Source organism: Benincasa hispida, chromosome 8 (genome assembly GCF_009727055.1).
Source record: "Benincasa hispida cultivar B227 chromosome 8, ASM972705v1, whole genome shotgun sequence".
Lineage (NCBI taxonomy): Eukaryota > Viridiplantae > Streptophyta > Magnoliopsida > Cucurbitales > Cucurbitaceae > Benincasa > Benincasa hispida.
This window is the reverse complement of record NC_052356.1, coordinates 60,734,730-60,750,032: the sequence shown is the minus strand read 5'-3', so window position 1 is coordinate 60,750,032 and position 15,303 is coordinate 60,734,730. Positions and strand designations below refer to the sequence as shown.

The 15,303-nt window shown below is 34.9% G+C and overlaps 1 protein-coding gene across 1 annotated transcript; it reads right to left on the bottom strand.

Annotated features, from left to right (window-relative positions):
* Positions 1-2,425: 2,425 nt before the first annotated feature.
* LOC120083705 (60S ribosomal protein L18a-like protein) lies at positions 2,426-13,550 on the bottom strand. Its single transcript, XM_039039547.1, has 4 exons — positions 13,152-13,550; positions 4,081-4,162; positions 3,884-3,998; positions 2,426-2,697 (listed from the first exon to the last, which is right to left on the bottom strand). The coding sequence occupies exons 1-4, from the start codon at positions 13,360-13,362 to the stop codon at positions 2,638-2,640; spliced, it is 468 nt and encodes a 155-aa protein (XP_038895475.1). The 5' UTR covers positions 13,363-13,550; the 3' UTR covers positions 2,426-2,637.
* Positions 13,551-15,303: the final 1,753 nt, after the last annotated feature.

The following is a 15,303-nucleotide window of genomic DNA, read 5'->3' as shown; positions in this document are numbered from 1 at the left end:
AAAACGCTTGAGATCAAATTTTAGCGAAAGAGTTTTTTAAGTGTTAAATTGTGAATTTCCCCCAAAATTTTCATATATTATGAAATTGACCTCTCAAACTTTCCACCTTTCATTTCTATCATGGTTGTGCTAGCGTCCATTATCTACTATAAGTAGACAGTTGTCGACGATCAAACAATGCCGCTCATTCTTTGTGCAATCACCTACGACTAAGAAAGTACTAATTTGGAAATCAGTAATACCAAGTAGTTTTTTACTTCAAGAATCTAACTTTATCAAGTTTAAAAGAGAAATTGAAACTATGATTAAGACAACGATCTTGACTTCATAATCGATAATGAAATTCAAATCCTTTGATATATTCATGGTATGAAGGTTCAAGCTCATGTGAGGAATATTGGGACCCAAGAATCAACTGGTCCTTAACGGACTCATGAAACTGTTGCTTGAGTTATCGTAAAATAAGAAGATTTATCTTTCTTAGCTTAGGAAATGACTTCACTTTAAAGACCCTCGTTGGGAGGCGAGTGAGTCAGTTATCTAGTCTTACGGAACTCACTCCTTACAACTTGTATCTCACCACCATCTCAATGCTGCCAACAATCGCTACCGCCAGCCATCAGCAACTACTTCGCTAACAACCAACGATTGTCATAGTATTTTAAATACAAATGTGAAGTTATTAATTCATAGTTTTAAATAGTCATCCTTCAATAATTTATTATTTGTAAAATTATTTTGTACATAAAGAAAATAAAACAAATGTGTGCACAAAAACACTTTTAAGAAAATGTGATCAAACATAGTTTTTAATAGTCTGTCGTTGTCAGCTTGTTGCAAAGGATGGTCTTCTACAAACTAAGCTTAAACTTTTACAATGCTTCATTTAATAACTATTTTATTTTTAAAATTTAAATTTACAAACTTTACTTTCACCGATTTCACCTATTGAAAACATTTTAAACTATTGAGTCATAATTTGCGAACTAAAAAATAGTATTTATAACCTCGATTTTGATTTTGAAATTTGACTTAGGAATGACAGTGAAAACTTAACAAAAGGAATAGGAAAAGAACAAATATAATTTTAGAAAGAAAAAATAATATACAAACAAAATAATTATCTAAAGAACAAAGCCATTTCTAAGTTCACTTTTGATTTCCAATTTTAACCTTAGCGTAATACAAATTTACAACACAAAAATTATTAAAATCTGTTGACAATTACTCAATAAATCATTCATTTCAAATAATAATAATAATTATTATTATTATTTTTTTTTAGCACAATGATGAAAATTGAACCTTCGACCTCGAAGAAAGAAGATCATACCAATTATCACCTTGACAACAATAATAATAATTTGATAAATTATTACAATACCATTTTATTAACATATTTGAACCATATCAATATTACTTGACAAAAAAAATTCAAACCTTCAAACAACAAAACCAACTCACAAATTAGTAACTTCCATTGACATGTTCATATATGATGTAACATGCTTACATGTTGAAATATATTAATAAAATAATAATTTAGTGACTATGGTAACATAAATTTTGAGGTAAAAACCTAAAAGAAAACAGTTAACAAAACTTCATAAGTACGTGATAAAACATAACTGAAAAAAAATAGTTCTCCCTGCAACTTCCATGAAAATGCATGATAATAAATTGAGTTAATGTGAGTAGATGGCCAAATAAAGTCTATTGGCCATTATTGAGAGGAAATAGGTTCAAAACATAGGTCCTTGACAACCAAATATATTAGAATCAAGGGATTGTAGAATGATCAAGATATGTGCAAACTAACCCGGACACTTATAGCTATTTATAATAAAAGGAGGGGAGAGGTAGGAGTGTTCAAAAACCCGATGATCCGAAAAAACCAATCAACCCAACCCAACCCATATCTACTCATTTGGATTGGGTTGGGTTCACATAAATGAAATTTGTGTGGATTGAATTGGTTCATGAGTTCACCTAAAATGACCCAAACCAACCCGAACTTATTATTAACTTTACAATGTATATTTTTTACTTATAATACAATCATATATACATATACTTATTTAAATTTTATCTTTTTTTTGGATAATTTATTTTCCAACAACTCCTAAAAACAATTTTTTTAGCACTTTGGAAAGAAAATATTCATTATATAAATTGAAATTGAGTTGTTAATCTTAATTCAATATATGAAAATAATTAAATCAAATTTTTACATATTAACAATTTATTTTCTTTTAGAACCAAAATAACCCGATTAACCCGAAACAAATCTTTTAAGAATGGTTATTTGGGTTGAAGAAATTAACCACCCGAATAATTGGGTTAGGTCCAAAAAGTTCTTCAACCCAACCCAACCCAACCCAACATATGAACACTCCTAGGGGAGAGGGAAGAAAAAACCTTCCAATAATGCTAATAATTTCTTCTTCAATCTATTAACATTTCATTTCATATATGGCAAGTCAGGAAGATTTCAGTATATGGTAAAGGAAACCAATAAGTTGACAAATAGACACTGAAAGAATAACAATTTCAAAGCTAATTACAGTATCCCACCAGTTGGTTTCGTCGATGCAGGGGGTCGACATGGTAGGCCAAACTGTTCTGCATATGTCCCCTTCACCAGGGCTCAACTCCGTTGGTGATACCAAATGTTATAGCAATGACGGCAAGAACTGACTGAGCAAGCAAAAATGAAGCACAATTTCAAAATTAGTAGGTGGAAATTATATCATCCTACACCACACAATCAAGTCCAAGAAAAGGAAACAGCAGGTAGAATGGGAACCTAAAACTTGGAGCTCAGGATAAAATTTGGGTCCATTTTCAGGTTTTTCATTATTATTTAATTGGGCAAATATAATTTATATCATTATACCCCTAAACTTTGGAAGTTGTATTAATTTTTTTTTATATCCGTGAATGTCTGGAATCAGCTTACGCGCACTTCGACTAATCTCACGGGACAACCCACCTAACCTTACACCATTTTGGTGTCAAAGAAACTCGTAGAATATTAAATCCTATGTAGGTGACTACTATGGATTGAACCCATGACCTCTTAACTCTTTGGTTGGAAGTTGTATCCATTAAAATCCTGAACTAATATAATTGTATCATCTTAAACCTTGAACTTTCATAAGTGTAACAATTTACACTCTCATGTAGATTTCGTTTGACCAATATCATATGAAATTTATAATTTGAATCAATTAAACTCCTAAATTTTTTAGCCCCTTCATTACAATTTCCTTTAAAATCATTCATGCATTAATTCTCAAATGTGTGTAAACTTCTTCAAATATTGGTTTAATAAAATTGATGATTTGAATAAATGCATGGACGACTTTCAAAGGAAATTTTGTCTAAGAGTCTAAATTGATTCATTTATAAAAGTGTAGGGGTTTAATTGAATTATAAGTTCCACACCAAGTTTTTTCTAACGGAATGTAATAGAGGCTATAAATTGATACATCTACAAAAATTCAACGTCTAAATTGATACAAAATTCAAGGTTTAAATTGATACAATACCTAAAATTTAGGAGTATAAATTGATATTTGTCTTTATTAACTTGAAGCAAAGTGTTGGATGCTCAACTCCTCACTTATATGCTCATTGCCCACTTCCACTAATTCTTGGATCAACTCTAAGAAAAAACAGTTGACCAATTTTCCTTGAACCTAATACTATAGAGAAGGTCTCAAAACATCCCAAATCTTCATCATTTTAAGAACCACTTGGAGTATCATTATCATTATCATTATTATCATTATTATCATTATTATCATTATTGAAGATAGGTGAGGAATCATACTTTCAAGGGTAGTCTATGATAAATCATATTCGTACGATAGCTACTTACAGCAATTGCACATGCAACATATCCGGGCTTCTCTCTGTAATCCACCCGTACAAAGAGTACGATAAAAGCTCCAACATACCAGGGAATGCCACCAAGAAAGAAACCAATCATAAACCTGGAAAAACAATTATTTTTCTTAAGCATCGAGATGTAGGGAATGCGTGTAGAGAGATGGGGTGTCACAAATATTAACTTACAAGAACCAGCCCATCCCAATGCCACAGCAAGGAAGACGGGCTTCTTCAAAAGGTCTTCTCTCAATAATAGCATAACCTTGAACTACAAGAAATAAAAGCATTAAAGCGGATGATAGATAAAGGCATCCCTACCATTGAGCATAACTGCATAAAAAATAAAATTCATCGACCTATAAGCCACAATTAACACATGCATGGTCGAAAAAAAAATCTTTTTAGTCCTTAAATTTTTTATTATATGTGCATTTTGTCCCTAAGATTTCAATTTGGTCAATTTAGTCCTGAGTTTTGAAGAATAGGTTTAAAATCTCTTTATCGTTAGTTTCTACCTTAATTATATATTTTTATGACTATTTTAACTACTGAAAATGATATTTTTAAATTGAAACAATAAAAAACAGTTTCCCACTCCTCTCTCTACTCTCCTCCCTCCACCAACCATCCTTCTTCATCTTCCTCTTCTATTCTTCCATCCCCTAAATACGACACATCATTTTGATCTGAACCGACAAGTCCTTTCTCCTTGAGTCTGCATCTAACTTTCCACAATCTGCATCCCTGTTTTCGAAATGTCATTCAAGCTCCAGCAGCCAGTTCCGGCACCACAATTCTTCAAATTTTAGGTGACTGCTTCTTTCAACGTCCAATGGATTCAGACCTGGAGGCCTTATTTGGTTCGATTGATATACATGAACTCTTCTCAACTCAAGACCCCTCTGATCCGATGACGCCTCTTTCCACCCTCGATCTTCGCCTTCTGTCAACTGCCTTGAGTCCCACTCTCTTCAAATCAAAACTAAGATATGGGAATACCTACTTTCTCACCATAAAAAATTTTTGGACCGCCACAATGAGGGAGAAGAAGGAATTGTTGGAGTTAGTGAAGGTAATTGTTGATATCGATGACGTGTAGAAAGAGGTTACAAAAGTGTTAGGTCCTTCGCCTGACTCTACTGTTTGTTTTCCAGGTGGGGATGCCCATTGTTCCTCAAGAACGGAATGCTCTCGTTGTGAGAGAAGAAGATGATGAAAGGATGGTGGACGGAGGAAAGTAGAGAGATGAATGAGAAACTAATTTTCATTCTTTTAGTTTAAAATGTCATTTTTAGTATTCAAAATAATAGTACAAATATATAATTAATGTAGAAAATAATAATAGGAGCTTTTAAAGGTACTCTTCAAAACTAAGTGACTAAATTGGCCAAATTGAAACCTTAGAGACCAAATGCACCTGTTTTAAAAAAAACTTGAGGACTAAAAAGGTAACTTTCCTTCCATTTTTTTGTCTTTTCAAAAGTTATTTCGTTAGGATTAAAAGTAGATGCTTGCATAGTTTTAACATGAGCAAACCAAATCATGCAGTGTGCATCGCTTCCTGGAAGCATAAGAAATAGATTATTGAGCAGACATCCTTTCTAATTGACATGCCTCGACCATATTCACAAGTTCATAACACAGTCCATAACTATCACTTTACATATGGAATTTGCCCACAGGTTAAAATGGACGCTTGCAAAGAGTTTACATGAGCTAACAAAATCATTAGGTGACACGATAGACATCCTGCCTAATTGACATGCCAAAACACGGTCCATAACTGCCACTTTTCAAACGGAAGTTGAATGCTGGCTAATGGGTCTACCTTTAAATAAAATGATTGAAAATGTTCCAAGCATTCAACTTTCAACGCCCCACAATAATATTAGGCAACTGAATTACAGAATCTTATCGTCACTGATTTGGTGAATACTTGCAATGGGCAAGGTGCTGGGTGCTACATCTCACTAGCAAAACATCAAGATAGAAATATCTAGCAAGTGATATCTCTTTCACTTTTGAGGTGAACAGGAGTTGTTACATGATTTAATCTCGGTAGTCAGTTGTACCAAAGATAAAATTGGATGTGGTAATTTATACGCTGTTTAAATTGGGAGCATTGCACAACTACAAATTACAATCTTTGGGAGCATTACGCAACTACAGTCTTCAAAGAAATACCACAATGATTTCTTTCACGAAATCATGATAAACACATTCTAAGCAAACCTTTAAAAACGAGTTTGGTATGTCTGTGCTTGTTGCGAAATCGACAATTAAAGAACACAAAAAGAGAACATAAAGTAGGGAAGATCAACACACAGATATACGTGGTTCACTAGCAGTGTGTTAGCTACGTCCACGGGCAGAGGGAGAACAATATTATTTGAGAGAATATTTTCCAAAATTACATCAAAAATGGCGCCTCTAGAGTTAGAGAGTTTATATAGCGCACTACTCTATATAAACAGATTCAAGGCGCCAGCAAACAGATTCAAGGCATTTCAACAGTGTTGTAATCTCGTTGGGGTGATGACCACAAGGCTTTTGAAATCACGGTGGTTCCAAAGAAGATTAAGTGGTTAGTACCAACCATTGGCACCAACCATGTAAAGAGAATAATTCCAAAAGACCTTATGCAAAGTGCTACATGAGAAGGAAACAAAAACACAATTTTCCTACAATTATTTCCTCAATTAAAAAGGCTCTTCCACTCTCTCTAACAATCATCACATTAAATGGCTCTAGTAACATCCAGCTGAAGATACACTGCCTTCCAATTAATTAGATGCGAGCCACCATCCAAGGACAAACCTTCAAAAATCTCCTTAGACTCTCTTCCCTATCTCTTATAACACTTCCCTAGACACCTTAGACACAGAAAATAAGAAATTATGCATGCTCAAGAGGCCACCCTTCTCCAAATTCTCGGAAGAATTTCATGCTATCCATAATATGGACGAATTAAGATGTAGAATGAAACAGACCATTAAAACAATTAAGTCCGAACCATTTTTTGATAAGAAAGCACTCAGGTTTTCGAAGCTAGATGGTAGAGGTAATTTTAATATTTTTAAATTAGAGAGTTCTGCAATAGTTCTATTAAATTCAAGTCTATCAGAAAATTGCTTTTTGCAATGACCATGACAAAGAGGGTAGCATTCTCAATCTCTCTCTGTTAGACCCCCAATTATTAATACATGTAAGAGAGAGTAGAAGAGGAATTATGCCTAGGATCCTAAATGAAGGAGGGAATAATAGTGGAATGGCGAAATAACGTAGGGAGGAGACCACCATGGTGTATAAAACTGAATGAGGAAGATTGCGAGGGGGAGGATGTTGGCTGAAGCAGCTTTTGGAAGGAGAGCCTGACAGCTCTCTCAAATTGGCTGGGTATCTTTGTTTTTTTTCATTTCTTTCTACATTGATCTAAGTCATTGTTTGTGGATCACGTACTGTTCTATTTTCCAATTGTACTGACATTGCTACCCTTTTTTCCTATATCATAATCAATATATCTACATCAGAGCCTGTGCTCTGTTCTTTTTCCTAGTTTTGTTGGGTTTTACTGAGTACAGGAGTCAGATACCTAACATAGTTGTATCAGAGCCATAAAACCTGAGGCGAACAAGGCAGATGGTGCAGAAGCAAATGGAGGAAAGAATGAAGGCAAACGAGAAAGAGATTTCTGGTATGAAGGATATGTTATGAGGCCTTTGTAAAAATATAGAAAAACTCACCGAAGAAGTTAAGGAGAGTAGTTCGATCCGAAAAAATAGTGAGTCTGGTGCGAGAGATGGATCTTGGCTTAAGATGAAGGAGAAGATGGATGAAGTGGATTTAGACCAGAGTCAAGGAACGGGGGATCAGATATGAGTAAATATAAATGCCTGGAAATGCCGATCTTCTCGGGGAAAATCCCGAGTCCTAGGTGTATAGGGTTGAGCACTATTTCGAGATACATAAGTTGAACGATGCTGAATAAGTGAAAGCTTCACTCCTGACAAGGTCAACTGGTTTTTATGGAGCCACAATCGGCGTCCAATATCAACTTGGGAGACATTGAAGAAGCAGATGTTTGAGCGTTATCAACCGACGGGCAAAGGAAGTTTGGGGGCCAGGCTGCTCCAAATCAAACAAAAGGGGAGTTATGCAGATTACGTGAAGCAATTCGTGACGCATTGTCGAAGATGGTAGAGAATGTCCAGACCGATGTGTTTTTGAATGGGCTCAAACCCTCTCTGCAGGTCGAGGTCATTAGCAGACATCCTAGGGGCCTAGATGAATGTATCAGAGAAGCCCAGTTGGTTAACAACTGTAACATAGCCCTTAAGTTGGCTCTGAGCGACTTAGGAATTATTGGCCTTCGAAAGGTGAAGCCCAAGCCCAAAGCGTGAACAAGACAAATTCGTCTACAGCAAAAATTAGCCCTAAAGGGTCGGATATGGGAGCGACAAGAAAAATCTCGATTCCAATCAGGGGGAGTTTTATGAAGAAGGATCTGCCGATAAAGCGATTGTCGGACAGTGAATATGCTTGGAGAAGCAACTGTGCTTCCATTGCAATGATAAATATTTGGAAGGCCGTTGTTGTAAGGTAAGGGAGAATCGGGAACTTATGTTATTCATTACAAATGAAGACGAGGAATTCAAAGAAAAAGAAATGGAAGAAATCGAAATAGAGGAGATGTTGAAGTTGAAGTCGATTGAGATGGTGGAAGATGCATAAATTTCCTTACGTTCAATGATGGGAGTTCCAAACCAAGGAACGATGAAATTGAAGGGAACGATCGAGGGGAAAGAAGTGGTTGTACTGATTAATTGTGGAGCAACCCACAATTTTTCAATCAAAAATTGATCAATGAGCTAAAACTACTGGTCATAAAAACTAGAGAGTACGGAATTGTCATTGATAACGGGGTAGCAGTAAAAGGGAATGGAATCTATAAGGTAGTGGTACTCAAGCTACAAGAATTAATGGTTATAGCCGATTTCCTTCCCCGGTTGAATTAGGAAAAATGGACGTGGTTTTGGGAATGCAATGGTTATTTACAACGGGGTTCATGAGAGTTGATTGGCCTTCTCTGAAAAAATGTTTCAAAGACAGGGAAAGGATGGTGATGTTATAGGGAGACCCATATTTGACTAGAACGGAAATTTCTTTAAAAGTCTTGGCTAAGGAATGGGAAGAAAAGGATTAGGGATTCCTAATTGATTTTCAGAATCTAGAAATCAATGATGATGTAGGACATCAGGCAGACAGGGAGAATAAACAAGAGGAAATATTATCGGTTATGATTCAAACGTTGCTCCAGGAGAATGAAGACATCTTTAAAAGGCCCACTAAACTTCCTTCAAAGCACGCCATTGATCATCATATTAGAACACAAGAAGGACGGACTTTGGTTAATGTCAGACCATATAAATATGGTCACCATCAAAAAGAAGAGATTGAACGGCTTGTGGAAGAAATGTTACAAGCAAGAATTATTAGACCGAGCAAAAGTCCTTACTCGAGTCCCTTATTGTTGGTCAAGAAAAAAGGTGGGAGATGGAGATCTTGTGTAGATTATAGAAAACTAAATCAAATTACAATAGCAGACAAATTTCCCATCCCGGTTATAGAAGAGTTGCTCGACGAACTCCATGGCTCCGTGGTTTACTTCAAATTGGATCTAAATCAGGGTACCATCAAATTAAAATGAACGAGAAAGATGTGGTAAAAACAACTTTTGAACTCATGAAGGACATTATGAATATCTGGTAATGCATTTCGGATTAACCAATACCCCATCCACCTTCCAATCTTTGATGAATCGCATATGCTGACCTTTTCTACGAAGGTTTGTGTTAGTATTCTTTGATGATATTCTAATTTATAGTCCTGACATTTCAACTCACGGAACACATTTGACCGTCGTTTTTAATGTCTTGTGAGATCACAGATTGTTTGCCAATAAGAAGAAATGTTCATCCTGTCAAACCCGAATCCAGTACTTAGGACATTGGGTATCTCAAGAGGGCGTGGAGGCTGACGATGAAAAGGTACAAGCTATGATCCAATGGCCTCAACCAAAGAATGTCACAGAGCTAAGGGGATTTCTTGGTCTCACGGGATACTATAGAAGATTTGTTCAAAATTATAGACAAATTGCAACTTCTTTTAACTAAGCTTCTTCAAAAGAACGGATTTTGTCGGAATGAGCAAGCTACTCAAGCTTTTGAGGACTTGAAAGGGGCAATGAGGACAATCTCGATATTAGCTCTACCTGATTGTTCTCTTCCATTTGTGATCGAGACTGATGCATCCGGATTTGGGTTGGGAGTCATGTTAAGTCAGGACTTTAGACCAGTAGCTTACTTCAATAAGAAGTTATCTGCCCGAGCTTAAGAGAAATCGATTTACGAACTGAACTAATGGTTGTGGGTTTGGCCGTGCAAAAATGGTGTCATTACCTCTTGGGAAATAAGTTTACTATTATCTCGGATTAAAAGGCATTGAAATTCTTATTGGAACAAAGGGAGGTACAACCACAATTCCAAAGATGGTTGACAAAATTGATGGGCTACGATTTTGAGATATTATATCAACCTGGACTGCAAAATAAGGCTGCGGATGCACTACCCATTTACCACTCGAGGTAGAAATGTTCATGACGACTTCTCCAGCATTGTTAGAGGTGGAAATGGTCTTAAAAAAGGTAAAGGAAGATGAAGAATTGCATAAGATTATTGCTATACTAAAGATCCTGGCAAAGTCGAAGTATCAATGGGAGCATGGGAGATTATCATATAAAGGAAGGTTGGTGATCTCCAAGAAATCAACCTCCATCCCTTCACTCCTACATACTTTTCATAACTCTATCCTAGCAGGTCACTCAGAGTTCCTTCGAACATACAAGAGAATGTCAGAGGAATTTTTTTGGCAATGTATGAAGTCAAATGTGAAAAGATATGTTGAACAATGTGAGATATGTCAGCAAAATAAAACAAAAGCTTTGAATCGGACAGGCCTGCTACAACCACTACCAATTCCAGAACATATATAGGATGATTTGACAATGGATTCTATAAAAGGGTTGCTTACATCCGAAGGATACAATTCCATTATGATAGTTGTGGATCGACTAAGCAAGTATGCCCATTTCATTAGATTGAAACATCCATTTTCAGCAAAACAAGTGGCTGAGATATTCATCCAAGAGGTGATCAAGTATCATGGGGTACCTAAATCAATAATCACATATAGAGACAATCTTCCTCAATCATTTTTGGAAGGAACTGTTTTCCATGATGGGCACTATCTTAAAAAGAAGCACCTCATTCCATCCCTAGACTGATGAACAAACTGAAAAAGTTAATAGATGTCTTGAGACCTACATACGATGTTTTTGCAATGAGCAACCCTCAAAATGGAGCAAGTGGATCCCATGGGTTGAAATATGGTACAACACCACCTTTCACACCTCGATCAAAATCACTCTGTACCAAGCTGTTTTTGGAAGGAAGCCACCCCTTTTGTTATCTTGTGGTGAGAAGAAAACAACTAATGATATGGTGGAACAACAATTGATGGCTAGAGATGCAACCCTAAGTGCTTTGAAGGAACAATTAGTTGTGGCTCAAAATTGCATGAAGAAACAAGTAGATCTCCATCGATGAGAGCTACGTTTTGAAGTAGGGGAGGAGGTTTTTCTAAAGCTACGTATGTACCAACAGAAATTATTAGTAAGAAAGAGGGGTGAGAAATTAGCTCCCAAGTATTATGGACCTTATAAAATTTTAGAAAAGATTGGGATGGTAGCTTACAAAATAGACCTTCCTCCGAGGGCTAGCATCCACAATGTCTTCCATGTTTTCAGATGAAAAAGAAGTTGGGATAGAGCACTCGAATTCAACACCATCCCCCAACCTTAACAGAAGAATTTCCGTTGCAGTGTTGCCTGAAACTATTATTGGGGTACGTTGGAATGGGGAGTTGGCCATAAAGGAATGGTTAGTGAAGTGGAAGAGCCTACCGGAGAGTGAGGCTACATGGGAAGTAGTACATTTGATATCAGAACAATTCCCCAATCTCCACCTTGAGGACAAGGTGCAATTTGAGGCGGGTGGTATTGTTAGACCCCCAATTATTAATACATATAAGAGAAATGGTAAAAGAGGAATTGTGCATAGGATCCTAAATGAAGGAGGGAATAATAGTGGAATGGGGAAATAACCGTGAGGAGGAGACCACCATGGTGTATATAACTAAATGAGGAAGATTGCAAAGGAGAGGACGTTTTTTGTAAAGGTTGTAGCAGCTTTTGGAATGAGAGACTGACAGCCTTCTCGAATTGGCTGGGTATCTTTGTTTTCTTTCATTTCTTTCTACATTGATCTAAGTCATTGATTGTGGATCACATACTGTTTTATTTTCCATTTGTACTGGCATTACTACCTTTTTTTCCTATATCAATATATCTACATCAGAGCAAGCTCTGTTCTTTGTCCTAGTTGTGTTGGGTTTTACTAAGTGCAGGAGTCAGATACCTAACACTCTCCTCCTTTCTCTCTTGCACATCATCAAGCAATAAAAAATGTTTCTTGATACCCAAGAAATTGTTATGACCCCGTGCTAGGCAGAAACTCAGGATTAAAATCTCATTCAATAGTTGGCTAGCTTGTCGTTAGTTGAATAAGTTATCTATTGAAGCATTCGACTTCACCTCCGACTGTGTTTCTTACTTAGGCAAATTATGTCAACAGTCCCAATTGGCAATCTAGAAAGAAGTCCCCATTAATCCCGAACATAATTTTCAACCTTTTTCTCACGTCCCTAGACATTACTCGAAGGAAATATTCAAAGTAAACATCGGGATATTATCAATATATTCTTACCAGTGAATCAATAACTCAGCCGAAACAACAGATAAAGCAAATCAATTGTAAACCATAATGAACACCATAGACACATTTAATAGTTATCAAACCAATGGATACCAATATGTGCAAAGAAATTAAAAAGCAAAACGGTCATGATCATTAGCAAAGACCATACGAAACATCGCCAATCCCCAAATAGAGCAAACAATTCGTATATGCCCTTCAAACAATAATATTTAAGCAAAAATTATGCACGGACTCCCAGGAGGAACCACGATATTGATCTTTAGATTATGAATTCCTAATCAATCTACAAAAAATCACACCATAACGAAATCCTCCAAATTCATGAACATGATAAAGAGAACATCGACAAGTGGAACTATTTACCAGGAACGGCTTGGTAACCCAAATGTCCATGGTAACAAGGATGGTGACCAGAAACTCCGGACGGCGTAACCGGCTGAGGGAAACCGACGAAAGATTGGGGTTGTGCCTGTGGGGCAGAAGAATAATAGTTTGCAACACCTTGAAATGTACCGTAATGGTACTGACTCTGTGGATCGCCGAATACCGCGCTGCTTTTCCCGTCGCCACTCATATTATTTGCAGAAAAGAATTAGAGAAGGTTTATTGAAAATCGAGGCAACGGCGAGGGTCCCGTCACTTTGCAATTCTTCCTCTGCGATTTCGTCGGGAAATTTGGGAGCGACGGAGCTCGGCGGAAAGAGAATGGGTGTCTCTGGTTTATAATGAGGCGGTGGTGTTCTGATTTTGGTGAATTGAAGTTTTTTTTTTCCCTTTTTTATTACAATGAAATTATTGGTCTTGTCTTATTGTCTTACCAAAAAATCAAAATTTTCCAACATGAATGAATTTTTTTAAGAAAAAAAAATAGACATAAATTTCTATTTAAGGCCCATTTGGTATGATTTCGTTTTTTATATTTAATTTTTAAAATTAAGTCTATTTTCTTCTCATTTCTTACGATGATTTATATCTTTTTCAAGTAGAATGGTTGAATTCTTAGCCAAATTCTAAAATAAAAAACAAGTTTTTAAAAACTAATTTTTTAATTTTTCAAAATTTGGCTTAGTTTTTTAAATCATTGGTAAAAGGTAGGTAAAAATGAAGAAATTTGGAGGTGGAAATAGTGTCTATAGATGAGGCATAATTTCTACATAACAAAATGTGGAAATAAAAATGAAAACGAAAAATGAAGAATTATTCAGGTTAAAAATAAAAACGAAAAATCAAATGGTTACAAATGACACCTTAGTTATTCAGGTTGTTTCCAAATAAAGAAAATGGGTCAACTTTTTTTCAAACATAACAAAATGTGACATTTTGCTACACTTGAAATATTTTAAGCAATTTACCATTTAAAACAAATACCTTAGTTCTAATGCCAATTTTTTGCAAAATATTCATTTTTATATCATTATGTTTCATAATTTATCATTTATCGAACACATAAGATAACCTCTTTAATATTAGAAGTGAAGTACTAACACGGCTACAATTTCACATAATTCGGTGTCTAATAATTTGGTATCTTGTTTGTTTTGTTCTAAGAAATAAAGCTGCAAGGATTTTTAAATTGTAAGATTAAGATTGCAAAAATTTATCTAAATTTATTTGATGAAATCAAAAGTTGAGAATGATATATCCAATTATGTATATCTATAAATCGAAAGGTTCAATATAAATACTCATAAAATATAAAAATATCAGCTATTTAATCAAATATGAATAGAAATACTACTAACACCACCTATAACTTAGTTTGATAATAATTTCCGTAAAATTGAAATCTCAATATCCTCATCAATATTTTAATCCTTGGACATATCCATATAAAATCATGTGAAAATTGTAAAACTAACCTAAGTTTAAGTTTTTAACTCATGAAAATTTTAAAAACTACAAAACCGTTGGATACAAAAACCCTATTTGGTAACCATTTTATTTTTATTTTTAAAAATTAAATCTATAAATGCTTCTTTCACCATTAAATCTCTTATTTCGATATTTCAACCATGTTTCTAGAAACCAAGTCAAAATTCAAAATCTTAAATATATATATATATATATATATATATATATTAAATTTAAAATTTGACTAAAATATAACTTTGCTACTTAAGATTGTTTGTTACAAATCATGATAAGAAAATGAAAAGAAAAACAGTTTTCAAAAACCAAAAACAAAATAATTACCAAATCTAAACTTTTTCTGTTGAAAGTAAAGTAAGCTGTTGACAATTTATTTAGTAGAAATAAGAAGGGTAGAAATATTGGCATATAAAAGTTGCAAAAAAATATATATAAAGCATATGAAAATATGAACAAATTTGATAATGGGAAAAAAAATCAACATTTATCAGATATGCTATATAATTTTACTTCTTTAGTTAGTACCCAAAAACTAATCATTAATAAATGAGTAATAAGTAAATAAATGAAAAGCTCTTGTTACTATAATCGTGAAATTACATTCCACCCATAATCATAGCTGTCCCACACAACAAAACACATCAGA